This window comes from Lemur catta, chromosome 10 (genome assembly GCF_020740605.2).
Source record: "Lemur catta isolate mLemCat1 chromosome 10, mLemCat1.pri, whole genome shotgun sequence".
Lineage (NCBI taxonomy): Eukaryota > Metazoa > Chordata > Mammalia > Primates > Lemuridae > Lemur > Lemur catta.
The window spans coordinates 27,614,471-27,639,894 of NC_059137.1; the positions used below are offsets into that span (position 1 = coordinate 27,614,471).

At 43.0% G+C, this 25,424-nt stretch overlaps 1 protein-coding gene and 1 long non-coding RNA gene across 3 annotated transcripts in view; one reads left to right on the forward strand and one right to left on the reverse strand.

Moving 5' to 3' along the window:
- Positions 1-25,424, forward strand: part of ABCA1 (ATP binding cassette subfamily A member 1) — a 128,867-nt gene that overhangs the window by 94,321 nt on the left and 9,122 nt on the right. Inside the window, exons 24-44 of the mRNA XM_045563837.1 lie at positions 933-1,005; positions 1,915-2,117; positions 3,238-3,286; positions 3,668-3,781; positions 4,822-4,970; positions 6,573-6,697; positions 7,954-8,052; positions 10,602-10,791; positions 11,680-11,774; positions 12,884-12,916; positions 14,038-14,143; positions 14,999-15,073; positions 15,587-15,756; positions 16,959-17,136; positions 19,473-19,588; positions 19,698-19,842; positions 21,395-21,518; positions 22,769-22,898; positions 23,164-23,284; positions 24,080-24,142; positions 24,786-24,892. Of these exons, the coding sequence (XP_045419793.1) occupies positions 933-1,005; positions 1,915-2,117; positions 3,238-3,286; positions 3,668-3,781; positions 4,822-4,970; positions 6,573-6,697; positions 7,954-8,052; positions 10,602-10,791; positions 11,680-11,774; positions 12,884-12,916; positions 14,038-14,143; positions 14,999-15,073; positions 15,587-15,756; positions 16,959-17,136; positions 19,473-19,588; positions 19,698-19,842; positions 21,395-21,518; positions 22,769-22,898; positions 23,164-23,284; positions 24,080-24,142; positions 24,786-24,892 (2,465 nt within the window). The remainder of the gene's footprint in view (positions 1-932; positions 1,006-1,914; positions 2,118-3,237; positions 3,287-3,667; positions 3,782-4,821; positions 4,971-6,572; positions 6,698-7,953; positions 8,053-10,601; positions 10,792-11,679; positions 11,775-12,883; positions 12,917-14,037; positions 14,144-14,998; positions 15,074-15,586; positions 15,757-16,958; positions 17,137-19,472; positions 19,589-19,697; positions 19,843-21,394; positions 21,519-22,768; positions 22,899-23,163; positions 23,285-24,079; positions 24,143-24,785; positions 24,893-25,424) is intronic.
- LOC123646643 lies at positions 3,720-24,894 on the reverse strand. Of its 2 annotated transcripts, none has more exons than XR_006737959.1 (3): positions 24,768-24,894; positions 8,323-8,416; positions 3,720-3,886 (listed from the first exon to the last, which is right to left on the reverse strand). It is a non-coding gene; the product is annotated as an uncharacterized LOC123646643 (long non-coding RNA). The 2 variants fall into 2 exon arrangements; XR_006737960.1 differs by lacking the exon at positions 3,720-3,886 and adding an exon at positions 5,003-5,027.

The following is a 25,424-nucleotide window of genomic DNA, read 5'->3' on the forward strand; positions in this document are numbered from 1 at the left end:
TACCTTTAAATCTCATTGACCTTAACTTTTAAACTACAAAATAGCAAGTATTTATTAAGCACTGATTTCATGCTAGACAGACTCTGGGCATAAAAGAAAATAATGGTAATAGTTAATTTTTTATAGCATTGTTACCACTTACAAACTTTTTTTTTTTTTTTTGTATCTGTCATCTCAATTGAAGTGCAGAGAAACCCTGGGGTGAAGGTGCTATAATTATTATCCCAGATGAGGGACGTGAGGGCCATAGGGATTTGATAGCTTATTCAAGGTCACCCAGTGGGTAAATACTATAGGTGGGACCAGACCCAACAACCAGGTATATTTTCCTCTGTATCCCAGTACATGCCTGAGATTTATTTGCATATTGAAGCCAGGGGCACCTAAGGTACTTACATCCCAACCTTGAACTCCTATCTGCTTATTTACCTTTTAACTAGAGCCTCCTCACTGAAATGTGCTCTGAGTTCCAGCAGCATCAGGATCACTTGGGAACTTGTTAGAAATGCAGCAACCTGGGCCCAACACAGACCTGCCGAATCAGAATCTGCATTTTAGCAAGGTCCCTGAGTGACTGAACACACATTAGAGCTTGAGAAGCATTGAACTAGACAAGTAGCCAGGTAAAGCCCATGCCTGAGATGGTTAGCAAACACCTGGTTGCAGCATTTGTTGGCAGGCCTCAGTTCCAGTGACAGCTCTGCTTCCCGAACTCTCAGCCCCAGGAAACCAGGCATCCACATGGCACGCACCACGCACGTGTCAGATAGTGGCCTCTGAAGCCATGGCTTCCAGTTGTGTGCATCCCAGGAAAAGCTTTCTGCTTCAGTTATCACACAGTAGAGCTTCTTGGAAGCCCTCCCTGGCAAAGGTGGTGGTGGCTGTACCTCGCTCGGTCCCTGACCCATTCTCACCTCCTTCTTTGCCATCAGGAGGACAGTGTTTCTCAGAGCAGTTCTGATGCTGGCCTGGGCAGCGACCATGAAAGTGACACGCTGACCATCGGTAAGGACTCTGGGGTTTCTTATTCAGGTGGTGCCTGAGCTCCCCCCAGCTGGGCAGAGTGGAGGCAGAGGAGGAGAGGTGCAGAGGCTGGTGGCGCTGACTCAAGGTTTGCTGCTGGGCTGGGGCTGGGTGGCCGTGGGAGTGGGTGCAGCTTGGTGGCGGGTCGGCCTGATGCTTGCTTGGGAGCCTGGGGCTTGGTCCGGGAGCTGGCAGGGCCGTGTCCCAGAGAGCTGAGATGATTGGGGGTCAGGAAATCCCTTAGGGGAGTGGATCTGGCTGGACACTGGACACCAGGGATGAGGAGCTGAGGACAAGTCAGTAGAGAAGGATTCGAGCTCAGTATATAAGGAGGGTGAGAGCCCTGGGTGTTCCTCAGGTGGTGTGTGTAGGAGGCCAGTGTCACCAGCAGCATATATGGAACCAAAGTCTTGACCCTGGACATCTCTGTCCAGTCCTAACGGCTGACTTTTCCCAGGAAGAATTCTTCTTCCGTGAACTGTTTGATTAACCCTCTATTGAAGTAAATAGAGGGAGCCTCCTTTAAAAGTTTAAGAACGGGTGAAGAATCTATTAAGATTCCTTGAATCAAGTTTTCCATGGAAGAATCCTGGAGTTTAGGCAATAGACACCAGGCTTTCAACCTGAGAAAGTCATCCATCCATCCGTGCTGCATCGAGTACCAAAGTGTGCTGGCTTTGGTGGAACAAAGGTGAATCAGACATAGTCCTTACCCCCTGGAACTCTCAGGCCAGAGATGGACATGTGGAGTGACTAAAGCATCTGGGGGAGGCTTTAGTGTGGTGTATGAGCAGCAGCTTCTAAGCAGTAGGCAAAGGGAGACGGTGGGGGATGCCCTTACTATGGAGCCTCAGAGCTGACTGAGCCATCTTTGCACTCTGGTCCCTGCAGATGTCTCCGCCATATCCAACCTCATCAGGAAGCACGTGTCTGAAGCCCGGCTGGTGGAAGACATTGGGCATGAACTGACCTACGTGCTGCCGTATGAAGCTGCTAAAGAGGGGGCCTTTGTGGAACTCTTCCATGAGATTGATGACCGGCTCTCAGACCTGGGAATCTCTAGTTATGGCATTTCAGAGACCACCCTGGAAGAAGTAAGTTAAGTGGCTGACTGTTGGAATATAGGAGGACCAACAATCCTCAGTCCAGAGAGGCAGTCTGTATTGGGAACAGGATTATCATGGAGTTGATCATTGAGTTTTTAGGTCATTGGCAATCTGAGTAATGTTGGCCCCAGTTAACCACTGAGGATCACAGTGGGAGACAATAGGAAAGTAGTATTAGGATTGCTCCCTGGTGTGACTGGGTCATGGCCAGGTGTCAGTTGCACTCTTATGCATAGGAAGTGACCAACATTTATGGATAATCTACTTGTGCTGGGTGCTGAACTTGGTATTTTGTTTTAAATGTCATTGTAATCTCATTTAATCCTTATAACAAGATGAAAAAATTGATAGGGATGCTGAGCTGGGATTCAGAATCAGGGGTTTTGGGTTTCAAAGCCCATGCTTTCTTTACTCAGGTAATGCCTCCCTTTAAAGATACATCACAGACTTTGAGGGCTGGAAAGGATATAAAAGCTGTCTGGCCCAGTGGTCCCCAAACATGTCTGTGCAGCAGAATCATAGAGATACTACTGACAATAAAAATTCTACAGCTTGGCTTTAGGGCCTTTGAATCAGAATTTCTAGGGGTAATGCCTTGAAGTCTGTACTTTTATGGCATGCTTCCTACACAGTGGTCTATAGACCACAGCTGGGAAATCATTGATCTCACTCAGATTATCCTCTGATGTTTGAATCTCTGCCATGGTGTTTCTAGTGATGGGGAATCCATTTCCTCCTGATCATTCTGTCTTGGATAACTTATCACAGTGCTAGTCTACTTGAAGATTTGGGGCCACAGACCTGAAAGAAGACACTTGACTCATTCCCTGTAGGTTCAGAACAAATTTCTTCTGCTCCAGTGTCCTAATGTTGTAGCTTTAATTTGAAAGTGATTGTCTGGATTGATAGCTCTCACCACTGAGGAAATGTTCCCTGGCAAAAACGGCTTCTTTCCCAAGTGACTCTGACAAAGTGTTATTAATAAATGTGGCTTCTACTTTCTCTGTCTTAAGGGGCTAACATGCCATTCAATAATGCAATAATCACGGCAGTGATGGCTACTCTCATAATGTTGGTGCTTATGTTTTCACCTGCTTTTATATTTCAGATATTCCTCAAAGTGGCTGAAGAGAGTGGGGTGGATGCTGAGACCTCAGGTAATCCTCTTGAGGGGGGTTACACACTCTTTGTATAGGGCCTCCTGCAGGCTGTCTTAGTTCACCAGTGTGGTACCTTTCCCTTTGAATTTTTCTGTTGCATTCTCACTTTTTGTGTATAGACGTTATTTCAGATGGAAAAGGTTGGTTTTATTACAAATAAAATAAAATAGTAGTAACAGTCATCGGGTGTCAGGCAGGTGGGGGGAAGGGGAATGGGTATATTCACACCTAATTTGTGCGGTGTGCACCGTCTGGGGGATGGACATGCTTGAAGTTCTGACTCGGGTGGGACAAAGGCAATGTATGTAACCTAAACATTTGTATCCTGTAAAATGCTGAAATAAAATAAAATATTAGATTCCTTTCTTTTGCCTTCAGATGGTACCTTGCCAGCAAGACGAAACAGACGGGCCTTCGGAGACAGGCAAAGCTGTCTTCGCCCATTCACTGAAGACGATGCCATTGATCCAAACGATTCTGACATAGACCCAGGTCTGTTTGGACAAGATCTATGTTCCATTGTTTGAACGTGAATTTCTCTCTTATGTTCTTCTCAGCTCTTTTCTTTTGATGGCCGTTAGCCAAGATGATAGATCCCTACAGGGTCCAAAGTGAAGTGAGAAAATGAGAAAAGCCACTTTTCGATTTCCAGCGTTGTGCATATGATCAAACCCAAAAGAGCCCATTCTCATCACTTCCTTTACTTAGCTGAGATCTTCCTCTGAAGATATACATATACACCTCAATCCTCTGAAACCATTTATTTATTCCATTTTTTGTAGGGTCCCAGTTTCTTGCATATATCAGATATTTAATTGTTGAATAAATATTCATTGAATGGATGAATGATTTTGAAAGAATCCAAGAGGGGAATTTGCTTTCAGAGTTAATTATACCCCCTAAGACTTAGATATTTTGGAGTGAGTGTGTCCCTGTGCGTTTGACTGAGATGGAGAGGGGAGGTCAGAAAGAAAACACTGGTAAGATGTCAGAGCACCTCAGTGAGGAATTGTTAGTTTAAGACAAGGATTTCTACAACATTTTTAGGAACAGAAAATTTTCTGGTTTTCCCAACCCTTGGTTGCATGAGTCTGTAGCTCTTATGTTCTTCCTGACTTTGTGCGTTGAAATGTGTCCACTTTTTGCCAAAAATATAATAGATGGGAAACTAATTGCCATTGTGTGTTCTCAAGTATGTAAGCCTACATATATGGCCTTGTGCAATAGAATATTAAGAAATTGATGACTTGATTCATTGGAATGGCTTGCTGTAACACCCAGTTATATGTAAAAACATCTCTTCAGTTGTCTCAAGGTACCTTTTCTGTCCTCATCAGACAAGAACTAAAAGGCAGAAACTGCTACTTTTGGACATTTTGAGTCATAACTTTTCCTTGGACATAGATTTGTCATGCAAAGCCCTTTACTTCTGAGATAAAACGCAAGCCTCCAAGATGCTTACTGAAGATACCAGGGGAAGGAGCATGGTGGTGGCAGAGATACCTAAGATAACAGGCGTTGGCTTCTTACAGAATCTAGAGAGACAGACTTTCTCAGTGGGATGGACAGCAAAGGCTCCTACCAGGTGAAGGGCTGGAAACTGACACAGCAACAATTTGTGGCCCTTTTGTGGAAGAGACTGCTGATTGCCAGACGGAGTCGGAAAGGATTTTTTGCTCAGGTGAGATGTGCTGTTCCAGGCCGGGGACTCTGGCTTCATGGGTGGGCTGCGGGCTCTCTGTCCAGTGAAGGCAGGATAGTGTCATGGTCAAGCTATGAATCCCAGTTCTGCTTCTTGTCATTTGTGTATCTGTTGGCAAGTTACTTCTCTGTGCCTTAATCTCCTCATCTGTAAAATGAGAAGAATAATAGTACCTACTGTATAGGTTGTTATGAGAACAAAAATGAATAAGTGCTTAGAATGGGGCCTGGCATTAGTAAGTACTTAGTTTTGGGTGTATGTATATTACTTTTATTTTACAGGAGAGTGTAAAAAGGACAAAGTTTAGAAAAACTGGTTGGGCATATTCAGCTTCATAATATGAGAGATGTTATGCCCAGATGCACTGGACCTATGAACTTATTGGGAACATGATTTCTCTCTAAGTTGATGTTTAACTCAAAGTGATAGAAAAGATAGATCAGAATGTAATTGGCCAACAGAGAAGACTCATTACACTGTTGCCTGCATGCCAGTGTGTGCATGCTACATTGCTTGGTTAGAAAGGTTAAAATTATTTCACTCTGTAAAATCAAGAAATACAGAGAGAGGGTCTGCAGAGTGTCTTCCATACAGACTGTGTGGGTACTGCCAAAAGCAGGAGTTTGCAGCACCCAGACATGGGTTTGAATTCTGACTCTGCTGCTTACTGGCCGCATGACCTTCGGCAAGTTACTTAGACTTCTCTGATCCTCAGTTACCTTGTTTGTTAATGGCAATAATGATAATACCACCATAAATAATGACAAAATAGAGATAATTCTCATCAAAGTACTTTCCCACAGAATTATTCACTCAATGATCACTTTCTGCACTGAAACCTCAGAACATTAGAACCAGGGCATCATTTGAATCTTTAAGTTTATTAAGGATAAATTTCTCTGCAATAAATGGAAGACACTTTGGGTTTACTTATAAAGTATGCACAAGTCATTGTTTTCAGAGAAGATATGGTAGAAAGGTTGAGGAGGTTCAAGAAGGATTGGGATAATTATACTTTCTGGGGCAATCACAGGAGATAGGGGCTGCAATTGCCTCTGACTGGAGCCAGTGCTGTAGAGTGAGTTTTATCAGAGCATGGAATTTGAATGGGTCATCTGTCCCCAGCCCCCAGACGAAAATGAGGAAACAGAGGCCAGAGGGGAAAGTGACTTCACATGGGTATACTTGTAGTAGAGACAGAACCAGGATTCAAGACCTGCCCAGTCTGTGGTGCAGTGTGGTCTTTCTCAGTCTTCAGGGGAAAGAGGAGGCAGGAACCAAAGTTCTGTGTCACCCTGACATGTTATCCCTATTTACTCTGTGAAGTTTCCAGCTTACTGTCTCTGGCAGGTGGCCATAGCCTCTGGCCTTGTGCTGCCAGGGAAGAGGTTTAGTTCTCAGGCTCCATTGCTTCCCAGCTGCCAAGAATGCCTTGGTGCAGCACAGCCATGGGCCCTGCACTCCTCATTCCTGTGCTTGTTGGTTTGGCAGGCTGGCTGGACTCCGAGCGACTTGCCCCTTGGCCTTCTTTCTAACACCATTTTCCTGCCACCTCCTTCCCCCTCCACTGCCTGGTTATAGATTGTCCTGCCAGCTGTGTTTGTCTGCATTGCCCTGGTGTTCAGCCTGATTGTGCCACCCTTTGGCAAGTACCCCAGCCTGGAACTTCACCCCTGGATGTACAATGAACAGTACACATTTGTCAGGTATGTGCTTGTCTTCTGTGCCCCAGGAAAGAGGAGGGTTCAAGCAGAACAAGGGCATTTACTATGCTGAGGGCCAAGGGACTTAAGAATTACACAATGGGATGGATTTTATCAGCTGTGGCTAAGGCCCCTACACAAACTAATACTGCATGCAAAGAACAGCAGTGAACTAACCCTGAAATAATAGGCCAGTCCTCTATTGTACATTTCAGCCCCTCTCCTCTTTGTATTTCTATGGTCAGGAACAGCCATGGGCATTTTTAGGTAAAACAACCTAATCTTGCTAAAATCTATGATTAAATATTAAGATTTTTAGAGCTGTGTTTTAATTTTGTAATTGAGTCACAGGGCTTCCATACACTGTCAAAGCATAGAACCTCCAGGTTCTTGTTTTCTACAAAGGACAATTCATGTAATTATTTTCTATTCTTTTAAGTTTGGGATATTAGCTAGTGTTTGTTCTTTAGACATAAATACCTCCTGTTGCATAACAATCCAGTGCTTTAAACAAAAGGATAGAGGCATTTTGGGATCTTGTTTGGCAAGAGTTTTCTTCAGTCCTGAAAGATTTGCAGACTTTTAGATGGGGGAGGTATATCAGTGATATAAAAGGGAAGCATTAGAAAAAAAAACAAAGAAAATAGATAAACGCTTATAAACACGAATCAGTCTCTTTTTCTCCAACCCCATATTTTCTTCTTACATAGTTCAGGTCTGTTTTATTCTTTCCTTTCCCAGTTGCTGACCCTGTATTGCCCACAGCTGTAGAACACAGCATGTGTTTGTGACCTGTGCTCATTATTTTTGTGTTTTCTGGTTGTCCATGAAAACACTCAGTCCATAAAACCTGCCTACCCTCTCATGGAAAATCCTGCTTGTCTGTGCCAAGTGGACAACTGTGAAAGTGCTTTTGAAATAATTCTCCTTAATGAGTCTCTTTACTTCAAATGAAAATGTGTCTGTAAATGTGCGTGTATGTATATGTGCACACACATACATCCACATACATGTAACCTATTTACACAAGCTCCACTTTGGAATGCTGTATGTTACCCCGATGCCAAATATATGGCCAGAGTCTGAGCTTCTTGTGGGTGGTTTCTGGGTTTTTGTTTGTTTGTTTGTTTTTATCCTTTTCTAAAGAGGCTATCACAAAGGAGGTGCTTCATAAAATGCTTAATTTAGAAAACCTTTTCTATCTCCTGATTCCTGGTTTTAATGAGTTACTGAGCTGACTGCCTCTCATGTGCCCATAGTAATGATGCTCCTGAGGACAGGGGAACCCAGGAACTCTTGAGCGCCCTCACCAGAGACCCTGGCTTCGGGACCCGCTGTATGGAAGGAAACCCAATCCCGTGAGTGCCACGTTAGCCACAGCTGGCTTCTTGTGCTTATCGCCTGCTTTGATTTCTACTGCACTTATCAGCCGCACACTGCACTGTGACCATCATCATTTGTCCTTTGAACCATTATTTTTTTTATTAAAAAAGCCAATATAGTAACCTAATCAAACCATCTAGGAACAAATATTTGGGGAGTCTTCTAACATCCTGCAAAGCAAATCATTACAGATGTTTACCACTTTAGAACATTAGTATTTAATTTAAATAGCGCTTTACACTTACTGATCAAATGCTTTTCCCATCTCTCCTTCCCCGTAACGCCTGTGCTTAAGTGCTTCATAATTTGCAGGTTTATCCGCTTCTTTACTTTCACAACCTGAAAAGATGACATATTTTTATAAAAATGGACACTGTCTTCTTTTTGAGTTCCATATTTTTATCATACTTTCCTTTAAAACCCTTTTTTTTAAAAAGTAGGCAGTATATAAATAAATTTAGCAAAATACATGTATGACTCTTAAGTGTGTAGGGGAAGGTCAGTCACCAGATCACTGTGAGAAAAGACAGTGGAGAGGCAGGGCGCTCATGAGGGAGCCGGCGGCTGGTAGAGACGGGTTCACGTTGCCGGACTCAGGCAGAATTTGCCGCTGAGGCTGTTAAACCACAAACAGTGATCTCCGAGGAATTATAGAGAGTTGGGAAGGTGCTGGAGAATTGGAGAAAGGCAAACTTGAATTCCCAGTTTTAATGGGAAGATGGCAGACTCTGCAAATGACGATGGTGAGCAAGACACCTGTTTGTACAAGGTTCTACAGCAGATTTCTAAATGGATAGGTGCTATGTACTTCTTAGTTCTTAATTAGTGTTGGATAGTTACTCAATTTTTGTTAGTACTTAGTACTTAATGGGTGATTAATCCCAGCAGCCACTATTGGTTCCCAAATAACCAGATGACGAGGGTGGAGAAGGACACAGATACAGCCAGCCTGGATTTCACAAGACCTTTGGTTTTCCACATGAAGGTTGTACAGGGAAGATAGAAGAATGAGATAGGATGATAATATGGTTTTCCGGATTCACTGCTGGCCAGCTGAACTGTATGGACGCCACCCGAGGAGGGATCTAGAGGAGCTAGAACTGGCTGAGAGCCAGCCCGCAGAGACAGAAGGGGCATGGCCCCTCACATCAGGGGCTGCACAACTTTGAGTCTGAGCGCCACTGGCCATCTGTTGGAGACAGTCTGAAGGAAGGGGCTCCATCCTGGCAACTCTTACTGAAATTCAAATTTTAGGTTTTGCAAAAGCGGGTAGAACTGAAGGAAATTTGATGGGGACAATTCTCCGTAGTATTTCAGTTTTTCTCAGCTAATCCTCTTTTGAAGCTTTTAGAGTGTGAGCTTCAGGAGAACACCATGTCTTGGTTTGACTTTTCCATTTACTTAAGGTGCTTTAAAGAGAGAACCAGAGATCAGTCTGAAAAACCGTTCATTTGAGTTTTTAATACATAGATATTAATGTAAAGACTGGCTCTACTTTGAATTGTAGAATTTTGAAACTAGGTCACTAGAATTTATACTTTTATTTTACCAGTGGAAAAAAATAAGCCCTGAGAGGGCAAGGGACTTGCTGATGTTCTCACAGTAATTCCGAGCTCAAGTCGGGGATAAAGGTCTTGTGTTTTGTCTCCTGGATGCTTGCAGACAACCTAGCTCTTCACGTATCGAGCACTCTCACCTTATTCACCCCCCGAATTCTCTCCCCATTTGAGAACATAAATTGGATCCTGCCACGCTCCACTCGATTTTCAGCACGTTGAGCATAAGACCCAGACTCCTTCCCAGGCCTGCGTCATCTGGCCTCCTCCTCCCTCCCCCCTCATTTATCATCCCTCGTCCTCTTAGCTTATCTCACCAGGCCTCTGCTGCCTTCCTGCTGTTCCTCAAACATAGAAACTCATTTCTTCCTGGGGCTTTTCTTGGTACCTGCACTTTCCATTGCTTCTGCTTGAAGCGTTCTTCTCACCAAATCGTTGCCTAGCTTGCTCTCTGCCATTGCTTATGTTTTGGCTGAAATATTATCTTTTCAGGAGGTCCGTTCTCCCCAGTCACTCTCCCTTTATTTTTCTTTGTTTTGGGCCACCTAAGATTATATGACTTAACTGTTTATTTGTTTAACTCCATGCAAACTCCATGAAGGCAGGTACTTTGTCTTATCCACACTAGGCCCTCAAATCTGCACAACGGTGTCTGCCACATAGTACTTGCTCAATGGATATTTGTTGTGTGAACAAATACTGGTTGATTGGATTGAATGGAGTTCAGTATATGAGCATGTAGGGCCTCTTTGCGTTCCATTTTCCTTGTCTATAAAATAATATATAAAATAAATAATATGAGGCTGTTGTGGGGTCCAGCAATCAAATGAGACCATGCTCATCCTTCCTAAATGGTGAGGGAATAGATGCATGTTTGCAGCTGCTACAGAATAATCCTGTGCTTGCGAGGCAACAGGAAAGGCCAGGCCCTCTCTGGTGATCCTCCTTTTGATGTCTTCCCTTCGCAGAGACAAGCCCTGCTTGGCAGGGGAGGAGGAGTGGACCACTGCCCCAGTTCCCCAAACCATCACGGACCTCTTCCAAAATGGGAACTGGACGATGCAGAACCCCTCGCCCGCCTGCCAGTGTAGCAGTGACAAGATCAAGAAGATGCTGCCCGTGTGTCCCGCAGGGGCAGGGGGGCTGCCTCCTCCGCAAGTGAGTCACTCTCAGGGGATCACTGAGCAGGTGGGGATGCAGGGTGGGCTGGGAGGTCCTGCTTGGAGCAGGAATGAATGAGATGTCATGTGAGGAAGGTCTGTTTCAGCCCAGGCCTTACTTCTTCCCATAGGGAAAAGCATGCTCCACATTGTGCCTATGCCTGTCCCACAGTGGTGATGTCACAGCCCAGACTGTGACAGGCCTGGCTTCCGGCCCTGGCTCTGTTACAAATAAGCTGGTGGCCTTCTTCAGACCACTTTAACTCCCTGGGCCCGTTTCCTCACCTCTGAATTAGGGAGGGTGGACCAGAAAACTTCTGAGGTTCTTGTCAACTATGACATTCTCTGGGACTGTGAGTTTGGGAAGAGGTCCTGGGCCTTTTTTTCTGAGAGCTGTTCCAGGAAGAGGCTGGCTCGTGATGGCTCTCTGCTGCTCCATCAGGTTGCAGGGTGAGCGCAAGCTATTTTAAATGGGTGAGAGCTAAAAGAAGTCCTGGTTATTACTCTTTAAAATAACAGCTAATCTAGTCATCAGTGTAACTCCAATGAACAAAAGAATTCACTAGGCATACATAGTTAATGATGCTGTTCCCTAAAAATCTCGTGGGACTATGAAGAACCACATCTCACTGTTTATTGTTTAGATGTTCAGAATAAATTCCTGGGGAAGACCTTGGCTTAGCATAAGTGCATGACGGGTGCTGAGGGCAGGATGAGCCCGGCGTTGGTGCTGGGTGGCTGAGGGCAGTGCCTGGGCCCCGTGGTCAGGGTTCTGGTCCCACTGTGGTACATGCCGGAGGGGCATGGTCACTGTTTGCCTTGATTTGTTTTCTGCCCCAGTTCTTGTCTATAAACACCCACGTGCTTGGTTTTTTTGTGGTGACAGAGAAAACAGAACACTGCAGACACCCTTCAGAACCTGACTGGAAGAAACATTTCGGATTACCTGGTGAAGACATATGTGCAGATCATAGCGAAAAGGTGACTGTTTACTAATCTTGGCCCCTGCTTTATCATTACCAATTAGAGGAATTACAGGCCTATCCACAGTAGACTGGAGCAGTGGGGGAAATGCCAGATTACGACCTGATGGTGTCTAAGGGGAGCTTAGGATATTATCCCAAACTAGGAGATGATGAGAGGGATTGTGAACATTCAGTGGTCATCTTAAAGGCTGAGGCAGCCTCATCTGGAGTAAAAATAACTCTGGATTCAATTTCAAATTCTGCCACTTACTAGCCGCTTGACCAGGGCAACCAGTTATCCTTCCTAAAGCCTTAGTTTGTATAAAACGTGGTATTAGGCCGGGCGTGGTGGCTTATACCTGTAATCCCAGCACTTTGGGATGCTGAGGCCAGGAGTTCAAGGCCAGCCTGGGCCCTTTCTAAAAAATATATAAATAAATAAGATAAGATGTGGTATTAATGTTGCCCTTATAAGTTTTTTAGGATTAAATGAAATCATATGTGTAAATTGTCTTGGGTACTCTCCCATGGATACTCCATGGTACTATGTGACGTCATGGAGAGGGTTGTCGGAAGACTTAGCAGCCTGCCTTGGCTATGACCTTGGAACAGCCTTGTAGCTTCCTGTGCATGAAAGCATGATATTGAATGCTTAGTTGGAAGCATGATATTGAAGGATGGTTTCCTTCCCATCAGTTCAGTCAGTTGGCTTTCTGTGTTAGGAGCTCTTGGTGACTTTAAATGACAAGGATGTACTGGAATGGTAATGACCATGAGTTTCCAAGAAAGAGACATAACCTCTCCACATGTCATCTACAACAGAAGTATTACTTTGAGTTGAAAAAGCTTCTAGTTCAGTCACCTATTGGTCTAGACGGTGGCTTTAAAATCTAGGCTATGATTCTCATATAAGTAAAAGGGTTTTCAGGATGGAGAGAAGAAAAGACATGCTAAGAATGGGCCCCTTCCCATTGGCACAGTGCTATAACACCAGCCTGGTCATAGGGTTATTTCTGTCCCTTTCTTTTATCTTCAGGTACATGTTTGCTCCTTTTGCATCATCAGGAGTAGGATCGATGCTTTCTTTGAACTGACTTTTGGTTTCTTTGTCTTTACTTTCTGCAGCTTAAAGAACAAGATGTGGGTGAATGAGTTTAGGTGAGTTGATCTCCTTCTGTGCCTTCAGTTCTTCCTGAACCTCTAGCTCAGGGGAATGGTTTTGAGGCAGGTGTCTTGGATCCAGGGCAGTCGTTGGTTTGGGCGTTGTCACTCACACTCTCTTGGGTGCTGTCTCACTGTCAGAAGCACAAAGGCCCTGCAGAAGCACAAGAGACTTGGGTTAGACTTGCTTTGTAGCTTTGCCTAGAACATCTCTGCTCAGTGCCCAGTGGCCACTGCAGAGGCCTCTGCAATATTTGGCATACTGATTTCCTTGAGGAGACTGAGAAAGCTCTCATGGGTCTCTAGGGATTTCAAGGAAGTACAATGTTGTGAGGGGAATACCTATCCTAGTTACACTTTCCTCCCCCAGCCAGATTCCCAAGGGTTCCTAGGAACTCAAAGATAATTTTTTAGGCATTTAGCATGGGACTAAGAAGGTCTTAGAGGAAATAAGAGGCATCGGCATTATCTATTTTCCCTGTATTTCAACCCATTTATCCCTCTGGGTTTTGAAGAATCCTCGAGGCCAATTTATATATCATGGAAACTGAGATAGCTGATGTGGCTGCCACAGGGGACCCCAAAAACTCTCTGTTACCGATTCTCACTTTTCCTTCTTGCGTTTTCGCCAAGACCCAGGACCCCTGGAACTCTGGGCAGACCAGATGCAGGCCCCTCCAGTGGCCCTCATGCTAGGAAAGAGCCAAGGCCTGTCTATAAGCCCTCCCTGGCCTCCACTGGGCAGTTTCCCTCACACCTGCACTGACCCCCCCATCTGCTTGCCTCCAGACCCAAGTTCAGGCCTGAACCACCAGGGCAGGAGGAGCATCTGTGAGATGAGTGACCATTCCTTCCTCAATGTTTAGATGTTTAACTATGTGTGTGTCATCAGGCCAAGTCCTCTCCGCTGGGCAGGAACCACAAGAGTTAAGAGAATGCCAGAATCCATTAGAAAAGGCCAAGGTGTAACTTCCCCGAGTCAAACTTGGGCTCTACTTTGAATGGGAATTTGCTTCAATGAAGCTCATACACACTTCCACGGTGTCTGCTGCCGAGTGATACTGTGCACCACATTGTCTGGGTTTTGATGTCAGGCTGTTTTTTTTTTTTTTTATCAGGTATGGCGGGTTTTCCCTGGGTGTCAGTAATTCTCAAGCACTTCCTCCGAGTCAAGAAGTTAATGATGCCATCAAGCAAGTGAAGAAACACTTGAGAGTGGCCAAGGTACAGTATCCGTCATAAGATATGTCAGAAAAATGTGCTCAGAGCTGTTGGGACATGGGAGTATTTGGCAGGTAAATGTGATCACGTAGCAGCTCATTATTCTGCACACGTTTGAATGCAAAGCTATCATTGGCATTTAGTGATCTGAGCTGGACCAGACTGAACTACTCAGTGTATATTTGAAAGTACAGATCAAAAACAAATTCAGAGATTTAAAAGCTCTCAGAACAACTTAGTTTACAAATATAGCCAGTGGGTAAATAAACTGGGTTTCAAACATACTTTTCGGAAACAATCACTGGCTAAGCAGGAAATGAATCATTATCTTTTTTAAGCTGGCAGGCTGGTGCTTGGGCCCTGATTAGTGCTCACTTCAAATCTCTGTATCCCAAGTTTCCCATTTTTAAGTGAGAATCAAGGGGTTGGATGACGTGGACTTGGGATTTTGGACAGCAGCAATAGTCCTAGAGACTGAAGCCCTGCTTTTGAGGGACAGGCCCGTGCGTCTGACTCATTTGCACCTGGAATGTGGTCGTGGCTCCTGGATGATGTCAGGGAAATACTTCTTCAAAGCCCTACCACGTGGTGATGGCCAGGTGTTAGATTCTTGGGGCTTGGAGTCACGATGTTTCTCCATGATTCCTTCTAGACTTGTGGCATCATGGCAGCATCAGTGCTGTAGATTTCTGGTCACTTGGTTCTAAGGAGCCATTTATTTAAGGGCTTCAAATTTAATTTCAGTGAACGAGGTGGTAGTGGTATTGCTCTTCACAGGGTGGCCCTGTTGTCCAGACTTACTGTCACCCTTCACCTGTGTCAACAATCACAACTGAGGGAGGTTTCTGTTGTTTACAGGACAGTTCTGCAGATCGATTTCTCAGCAACTTGGGAAGGTTTATGACAGGACTGGACACCAAAAATAATGTCAAGGTAAACCACCATCTGAGTTCCAGTAGCTTCTCGGTGAACAGTAATCCTTATGTTCCCTGAAGTCCTTTCAGCTCATGGTAAAGTTGAGAGGGGCATGCAGAACAGAAAAGAGCAAACTGTTAACTCTCCCAGCCAGGCAGGACGGTATGGTGATTAAGAGAATTTGCTTTGCCACCAGACATACCAGGTGAACCACTGTGACCTTGACTTAGTTACGTCACCTCTCTGAGCCTCAGTTCCCTCATCTGTAAAATGGAGACAGTAGTCACGGCTATCTCCAAACAGTTGTGAGAACTAAGTGAGTTAAAGATATGTAAGGTCCTCACCGCAGTGCCTAGCCACATGGTCAGCGGTCAGTGTATCCTGTGTGTTGTCACTACTTTGCCATGTTCTGTTTTGTCTTGGTATGTGGCTGGAATTTCTTAAGTTTATGTTCATGTTTTGTGTATGTGCACCTACCTTTGCAAGCAGGATTTGGGGGCATTAGCTTGTATCTGATATGTTTTATTTCAGGTGTGGTTCAATAACAAGGGCTGGCATGCCATCAGCTCTTTCCTGAATGTCATCAACAATGCCATTCTCCGGGCCAACCTGCAGAAGGGAGAGAATCCTAGCCGATATGGGATTACTGCTTTCAATCACCCCCTCAATCTCACCAAGCAGCAGCTCTCAGAGGTGGCTCTGTAAGTGTAGCTGTGTCTTAATGGATGGGGTGGGGAGAGGAGAGGGTGTTGGGGGAATCGTGGAGCAGGGGGAGGAAATAGGAAGCTGGCTGTAGGATAACAGCTGCAGAGACAGTTACCTTATGGTACGTCTGGGTTGATCCAAGCTCTGGGCAGAAAAGATAAGTTTACAAATTGGCTGGCAGGGCTTCTTGAACTGTGAAGAGCAATGGCACTGATATATAAAAATCATTACATTTAGTGAATTCACATAAAGTGAGTTAAAAAATTGCTAATAAAATCCTAAAATACTTCATCTCGCTATTAATACAAATGTTTAATAAAAAATTAGTTTCATTTGTTTTAAAACCACTGTTCCAAACTTGGTGCAATGTACTTTTATTAACTTGTATCTTTAATTCCTGAATTAAGCTGTGTGTGTGTGTGTGAGAGAGAGAAGTTTAAAGCCCATTATGAGCTAGTTTAAAGTGTGCAGCCTTTGGAATCAGAGATCTGGGTTTGAATCTGATCTCTATCCTTTCTAGATATATGATGATAAATGAGGCAATTTATGTAAATTGCTAAGTCTAGCACCCAACAGAGTTGATATTCAACACAAGTTAGATCCCTTTCCTGCATGGCAGATATTGTTCCTGCTTAACTCCTACAGAATGTCAACATAGGACACTAGGATCTTGATATCAAGGCCCTGTGTAATGGACCTGTAAAACTGTTCTTATAAGGATCTGATAGAATTTTTTGTATGTGTTAGATCGCTATGCTACGTGGAGTTGTTTTCAAGTTTATAGCTAGAAAAAATAATTTCAGTAGTTGTACACTAGTGTTTCCAATCTTATTTAGTTTTCTAGCCATACTTGGCCTTTGTGTATGCAAATGTACAACTTATTGCTCTTACAAGGTCAAGAACAATGGACCAAAGTGATATCATTAGGCCACTCTCAGGCTTCCTTCATTAGTTTTATTATAGCAGTGGACTCTTTGATCTCAGTAAAATCAGTTTTGCATTTGAATTGTCAGTTTTTTTTTTTTAACTTAAAAATTATCATCTCAACCGCGAACAAAATGTATCTGGTGAACAGAAGTTTTTCCCTGGGTTGTGCCTCGGGTGTGTGAATGTGTGTGTGTGTGTCTCCACGTCCTCATAGACTGAGCCCCAGCTGCATCAGAGACCCCTCAGATCCTCACTGCTTTTTTCTTTCCAGGATGACCACATCAGTGGACGTCCTTGTGTCCATCTGCGTCATCTTTGCAATGTCCTTCGTCCCAGCCAGCTTTGTCGTGTTCCTGATCCAGGAGCGGGTCAGCAAAGCGAAGCACCTGCAGTTCATCAGTGGAGTGAAGCCTGTCATCTATTGGCTCTCCAATTTTGTCTGGGACATGGTAAGGACACAGGCCTGCTGTTTCTTTCTAAATGTCCATCAGGTCCATGGATTGGAATGGACAGGGAAGAGTGAACCCCGGCTCTCACCAGGAAACGTTCCAGCTCGTCTAAAGATGTATGAAAAAGGAAAAGGCAGAGGCAGTCGATCACTTTCGTGGCATTTGGTACTAGAGCTAATGTTACACAGAGGGAAAAGTCTGCATACACTGATTAAATTAACACCACTACCACCTAAGTTCCTGAGTGAAAATCAGAGAGATAGAAGGATCTTAGTCAAATACCAAGTCAGCACCTTTAACTTCTCTAATGGGTTTTAACCTCCAGAGTCAGGATGTTCTTTGCCTTTCTAGGAGAGCCAACTATCGTTTGAAAACTCTATACATTTATCAGCAGCTTATCTATCCATTGCAAATATGTTTTTTGTGCTGGCTGTAATATATTGCTTCTGTTTGGACCAATGTGGAGGACTTCAAAGAATTCTGAAGTTCTAATTATTATATAGGGCAGTCGAAATACATCTCCCTATAACTTCCATTAATTATAAGACACACAGAACAAATCTAATTCTCCCACTGGATAGCCCCTGGATATCTATATTTATATATGTACATATTTTATATATATATATATATTTTTTTTTTGAGATACTCTAGCTCTGTTGCCTGGGCTAAAGTGCCGTGGCATCAGCCTGGCTCACGGCAACCTCAAATTCCTGGGCTCAAGTGATCCTCCTGCCTCAGCCTGCCTAGTAGTGGGGACTACAGGCATGCGCCACCATGCCCAGCTAATTGTTGCCTATTTTTAGTAGAGATGGGGTATTGCTCTTGTTCAGGCTGGTCTCGAAATCCTGACCTCAAGCAATCCTCCTGCCTAGGCCTCCCAGAGTGCTGGGGTTACAAGTGTGAGCCATCGTGCCTGGCCCAGCCCCCAGATATTTAAAGCTGGCTCTCAAACTCTTATTTAACCGAAGTCTTCCCCAGACAAGACGACATATGAGAACACGCTTTGTGATCTCTAAAACACGGTACAAATGTGAATAATGGTGGTAGAGATGATGATGATGATGTATGTGCTCATTATACCAGTTAGTCACTGTGCTGATTTGACTTGTCACTATTCCGATCTGATTGTCCTTCTATGGCCATGCTTCATATTTATGTCACTTTTGAAAACCAAAAGCCCAGTATTCACCTTGTGTTCAGGCTGTAATCTGAATAGTTACGCATCTGGAGGGAGTTGATCTTCATTCCATACTCCTATTACTACAGCACAAGGGTTTTGCAATTGGGAAGTAACACTGTCTTGCTGCCAACCTTGTGGTGAACCAAAACCACTATTTCACACTAATGATTGTTAAATCGGGTTTCTTTCTCTCTATACTAACGCACTTGACTTTTCTTGAACCTAAACTTTACTTTTATCCCTGTGAAACTACATCTTGTTTTGTGTCCATTTGTTTTGTTTTTGTTTTGTCTTGATTCTGTAATTACTCCAGCCAGTAAACACAGAATGAATGCTCACTGTGTCTGACCACGCCAGGCATAGAAGATTCAGAGATGAAAGATCATGGCCCGGAACTCAGGGACATCACTTATCTTCCTATGTATTATCTGTCCCTCCCTGCTCTAGAGCCCCTGAAATTTGCTGTTAAGCCTGTCTTCATCTAAGTTGTTGATAAACACATCAAATAGGATGGGACTGAGGCAGAGCCCTGTGGTCTGAAGCTGCAGTTCTTCTAACAGCTCACAGGCTCACTGTCACCTCCCTGCCTGCACTTTGCTCTGCCAGCCATGAATTCTAATAATTATCCTATGGTCAGGTCTTTATTTCTGCATTTTACTGCTTGATGCACTGTCAGGACAGACTTTAAAATTATTCTCGGTGTGATGAAACAATTCTGACATTCATTTTATGAGCGCTTACCTCATAAATAGATTACATGTGAGAGTGAACTCGGTCAGACTATAATATAGCATTAACGATGAAACAGACACGGTCATCTTCGAGAGGAAGAGTGGAAGCTTATTTGCTGCCTGTGAAATTGAAATGACTCTGACTGGGAGTCCATCGTTCAGTAAGTTTACTGAGCGTGACACCTTGGCTCAGCTACTGGAAAGACGGAAAGGGCATGCAGTTTATAAAATCAGCCAAGGGTAAAATGCTTGTCAAAAATGTATTGTCCGGTATTTTGATTAATAGGTTATGTGGCTTCATTAATTCATAGTTACTCTGCAGTATGTTTATCTGCCCTTCCTTGTCCGATGACGTCGAGGACTTGGGATGTGTTGTGTATTTGACTTAGAGGTGAACTTTATTTCCTTGTTTTCACTTTTAGTGCAATTATGTGGTCCCCGCCACGCTGGTCATTATCATCTTCATCTGCTTCCAGCAGAAGTCCTATGTGTCCTCCACCAACCTGCCTGTGCTAGCCCTGCTACTTTTACTGTACGGGTAAGACACCTCTGGGTGGGAAATCTCACAGCGGGTAAGGCATGTGGTGCACAATGTCAGAGGGAGGACAAAGGACTCCCCGTGGACATTTATCTTTGTGCCTCGCCAGGTGGTCGATCACACCGCTTATGTACCCAGCCTCCTTCGTGTTCAAGATCCCCAGCACAGCCTATGTGGTGCTCACCAGTGTGAACCTTTTCATCGGCATCAATGGCAGCGTGGCCACCTTTGTGCTGGAGCTCTTCACCAACAATGTGAGTTCCGCAGAAAGGACAGCTCCTGCCGGGATGAGCATCTCTGGCAGCCAGAGGACGGTGTTTAATAGTGATCTTTTTTCACTTGTCTGTGGCGTTGACACCGCTGACCGCTCTGTCCTTTTCCAGATTCTGTCTTCCCAGGAAGGTGTAGGACCTTTCTCTCCTGCTGAGCCTTGTATTTCTCTGGTCAAGCTTTTTAGTTTCTTTTGACAAGTTCCTTTATCTTCTTTCTGTTTGTTTCAGTGTTGCTATTCCCAAGACTCGGTCGTCTGTTAGCTTTGCTTTCCACTTTAGACACCAGCTCTGGGTGATGCCATTCAGTCCCAAGGCTTTTTCTACCACCTCTCTTGGTGCCTTTTATTGTTGTCTTTCAGATCTGTGCCTTTAGCCTTGAATGTTCCCTGGAACTCCAGTCTCCCATTCTTACTTGTCCAGTGGATGGCTCCATTTACATAGATACCCCAAGTTGTATGTGTCCTAATCCTCTTTGCCCTCAGAAGCTGGTATTTTGCCTGCCGTCCATGTCACACTCAGTGGCATTACCATTCACTCAGTTGCCCACTCTGGCTCTCTTAGAGTCATCCTAGCTTTGCTATTGCTTATTTCCCACATTCGATGTCGCGCCATCAGTTCTTACAGATGTCTGAAACAGGCTGCCTCTCCATTCCTGCTGTCATTGCCTGTGTCCAGACACCTTAGCGCAGCACACAAGGCCTTTCCCAGGTACACAGCCCTTTCTGGCCAGTTCCCACCGCACCCTTTCCCAAAGCCCTGTAAGCTTCAGCTGACTTGTCCCTTGTACCCAACATAGTCTTGTAGGCCTAGCTTGAATTGCCCTCCTTCTATCGCAGGGCCTGGAAGTATCTTCCTTACCTTTCAAGATTTAGCTCAAATATGAAGCTTTTCATACCTGCCTTAGGGTAGGTGCTCTCTCTTTTCCCTGTGCTGTCAGAGCCCTGAGTTCATGCCTCTAGGACAACACACATCCAGTTATATAGTAATTTCCTATGTACATGCTTTTCTTCCTCAGAGTGGAGACTGTGTCTTACTAACTTTTGCCTCTCCCATGCCCTAAGACAATGCATCCAGCATACAGCACCTTACTCAGTTGCTGGATATTTGGCCACTGCTGCCTTGTGGGGTCATAATAAGTTCTGATGTATTTGAGAAGAATTTTTAAAATTCTAACAAAATTCTGAAACTCAAATATTGACCCAGACATGAGCAATTTACTTTTAAAATGCTAAGCAAATATTTTGTTACGGATTTGCTTCTGGTTAAACATAGCCATGTTTCTAAACTCTGTCGCTTATTTCTCTATATTCATAGTTTTACTCCAAATTTTCTGAAGAATAGAATTTTGTTATGTTATATATCATCAGTTGTGCAGCATGCTGTTTATTTGTATCTGAATTCAAAGGTTCAGTTTGTCTTCAGGGAATCAAAATTTTCCTTCACTCTCATATTTCAGACTTTGATAAATTTTTAGTATAAACCATGAATGACATCTAGTCTTTCTCCCCCACTCCAATTTTTTTTTTTTTTTTAGAAGCTGAACAACATCAATGATATCCTGAAATCGGTATTCTTGATTTTCCCACATTTTTGCCTGGGACGAGGGCTCATTGACATGGTGAAAAACCAGGCAATGGCTGATGCCCTGGAAAGGTTTGGTGAGTGCAACAGTGGCTGCAGGATGCTTTAATGGAGATGACAGTTTGCATAGGGCTTGGTACCTTGGCCTTTGCTTTTGGAAAGAAGCTGGTGACTGGACATAGGATGTCCCCTGCTCTCCCTACCCACTGATAGGGCTCATGCCAACACAGCTGGTTGTGGCATGGGCCTTGTGACATAGCCATCTGTCTGTGCCTTTCATAGCATTGACATAAGTGAGAGAGCAATTTTGGAGGTAAGGAAAATGCTGGCACATGCTTGCACCCACTGGTTTATGCCACTGGTTGGGTTTGCCAGAGTCATTGGACAAGTCAAACCACTGCACTGGGAATTAGATAGAGGACAGAGAATCAGAAGGAAAGATGCAAAGTTTGGCTCTATTAGGCAAATCATGGCCCTCCAGCTGAGATCATATATTATTTTTTACACAGTTTGTAAAAAGATAATTTATTGTAGCTTTTTCTACCTTTAGAGTAGTTAAAAATATTTCTCCAGTGGCCATATGGCCATCATTCATCCTCTGGCTAAGATAGCCAGATTAGTCATGTTAGTTTTTCAACTTGGAGGTACAAAGGAGATGTATCAGGAATTTAAGGAATATCTACATAAAACCAGATGATTTAATTGAGTCACTAGGTTACATTATATCATTATATGCTACTGAAAGAGGTTATCTTTTTTTTTTTTTTTTTTTTTTTAGAAGACAGGGTCTTGCTTTGTTATCTAGGCTGGAGTGCAGTAGCATGATCATAGCTTACTGCAACCTCAAACTCCTAGGCTCAAGCGATCCTCCCACCTCAGCCTCCCGAGTAGCTAGGACTGCAGGTGCATACCACCATGCCTGGCTAAAAGGGGCACGTTTTTAAAGTGCTTTCTAGTATTTCTTGTTATGGCAGCTTAGAATTTATTAAAATACTGACCCTAAAAATTGCCCTGGATTGTTTGCCTTTTTTAAAAGGAATTTTGTATGTCTCCTTCAAAAAGAAATATTAGATATCTTCTTCAATGAAGTTACAAATCTAATGTCTGTTGGCTCTGAGATTCTGGTTGATACTGGGTTATAGTATGTTTCCCCAAATTGGACTTGTGATCACTCCTTTGTTATTTTTTTTCTCCTTGTCCTGGGCACTAGCCATTGGTGTTTATAGGGGAGACAGGTGAGTTTCTAGGAAGACAGGCCCAAATCTGAGGAAGGGCCATGATTTTTGATGCCTCCATTTTGACCGTGTCTCTGTATTCTGTCTACCAGGGGAGAATCGCTTTGTGTCGCCACTATCTTGGGACTTGGTGGGACGAAACCTCTTCGCCATGGCTGTGGAAGGGGTGGTCTTCTTCCTCATTACTGTTCTGATCCAGTACAGATTCTTCATCAGGCCCAGGTAAGCTTTACCTCAGAACTCGTGGAGCACCTGGTTAGGGGTCACAGAGGAGGTGCATTGGGAAGCACTTGCCAATGGTGTGGTTGGATTGAACTGAACCAAAATAGATAATCACACTGATTTTCCTAATGAGGGCCTGCCCCAAGCCCCCGCCCCACCCATCTGGGAAACTGGCGAGTAGGTTTATAAGACTGCTTTAGAGACTGGATCTTTGCCTTGAAAAATAGTTTGAAAAGTTCGTTCTTCTTAATTTGTTCGCCCTAAGACCGGTAAATGCAAAGCTTCCTCCTCTGAATGATGAGGATGAAGATGTGAGGCGGGAAAGACAGAGAATTCTTGATGGTGGAGGCCAGAATGACATCTTGGAAATCAAGGAGTTGACGAAGGTGAGACAGTGAATACAGGTTACAACAGCTTGTTTTCAGTTTTCTCGGTTTTATATGCTGGAAACTAACATTTTGCTGGCTTGCTTAATAAAAAGAGCATGCTTCCTAAAATGTGCATCTGTACCAAGCTTCTGTCAGTTTAATTTTATTAAAAAAAAACAAAACACCATGGAAACCTAATTAAAGAAATCCTACTGAGAATACTTTTGTAATGTGAATTCCCATTCTTGAATATATTTGTTTTGTACACTTACATTTATGTGTTAGTTATTAAAACATATGAATTTTATGGATCTAGTCAGAACTGATGTAGGGAGAATAAATGGTTGATTTTGAGTTTCATAGTCCAAAAAGTTGATAGATCCCCATTGCTCAGGAGGAAGGTCTGTTTCAGCCCTCTGTGGATGCTGGGATCCCCAAATTTCACTTTTTTATAATCTGTACAGTATTTGCAATATTTTGATTATAAATTTCTACCCTGTGGAATTTAAGTTTTAAAATATCTATAAGGTGTTTATATGTAAATAAATGAAAAATTATATAGCTATTAATGACCAATACATTTTTTAAAAGACAGATTAAAAAATAAATTCACTTTTCTTTTGAGCTTCAGAGTCAGTCAGAAGCCAGTTGCCACAATGCAGACCAAGGCTCTTAGCACATCAAACATGTGACTTAGTCTTTTTGAAGAGTCTTATTTTGTGGTGTGAGGGGTTATAATCCCCTCTTCCACAATTGCTTGGGAGAGCTGTGAGTCACTGAGGCTCATGAATTTTTGCATTTTGTTTGTTGCAGATATATAGAAGGAAGAGGAAGCCTGCTGTTGACAGGATTTGCGTCGGCATTCCTCCTGGTGAGGTAAAGACATTTTGTCTACATTGTGTTTGTTCATATTAATTCATACTCTCTCTACCCAATCAAACAATGTCTGTCTGTAAGAGGTGAAAGTGGCTTTTAAAGGCTTCTCTACTTATGCCTGTGTGGAGCAATCAGTCATCAAGAGGATGAGGAACCCGTACGTCAAAAGAGAATGATTTTGGATAATCCCAGGCAGTCTAAGAAAAAGCATACACATTCAGAATGTGCTTCTGTGATGCATTTGGGATGATGATGAAATTCAAATAGATTTTAAAAAATAGATTTCTCTCCTTTCTCATTCCTGTTTGTGTTCTTTTTGCCCTTTAGCCAGAGTAGGTAATGTCATTTGACTAGTTGGCTTTCATTAATGGTTTTTCACCCATTACTGTGGCCTCAACCTGACAACTCAAATAATATTTACAAATATGCCCACACATAAAATGGTCCCATTGCAAGATATATATTTAAATATCTCTATGATGTCTTAAAACCAAGAAAATATTTGATTCTTCATTAATATTTAAGAATGATGTTTTGGGATCATGTTATAAAAACTAACCTAAGATAGCTATCTTATAGGGGTCAATTCATATTCAGATTTTAGTAGTTTGCTTCTACAACTTACCCAATCTTACTTTTTCAGTGCTTTGGACTCCTGGGAGTTAATGGGGCTGGGAAATCATCAACCTTCAAGATGTTAACTGGAGATACCACCGTTACCAGAGGAGATGCTTTCCTTAACAAAAATAGGTGAGAAAAGAAGTGGCCTGTATTTTGCCACAAAGACTTTGTTTTTCAGTTATTTAAAGAAATACGTTATTATTATTTTTCTAATTATAATGGTAATACTTAAGAGTTCATAACAATTTTGAAATATAGTAAAGTATAAAAAAGACCATATATAATAAAAATCACACATAATTTCACTACCTAGAGATAACCAAAATTTACAGTTTCTTTCAGTCTCACTCTATTCTTTTAACACCTTTATTCAGGTATCATTTACATACCATATAATTTACTTGTTTTAAGAGTACAATTCAGTGATTTTTAGTAAATTCACAGAGTTGTGCAACCATCACCACAATCCAGTTTTAGAATTTTTCCATCACCCCAAATCTATCTTATATATACATATAAATATGACATAAATTGAGATCATACTATATATAGATTTTAAAATTAGTTTTTACTGTTAATGAGTGTATTACCAATATTTCCCAAGGGGTTACATATTCTAAGATGTAGAATTTTACATTGTTACATAAAATTCCCCTATATA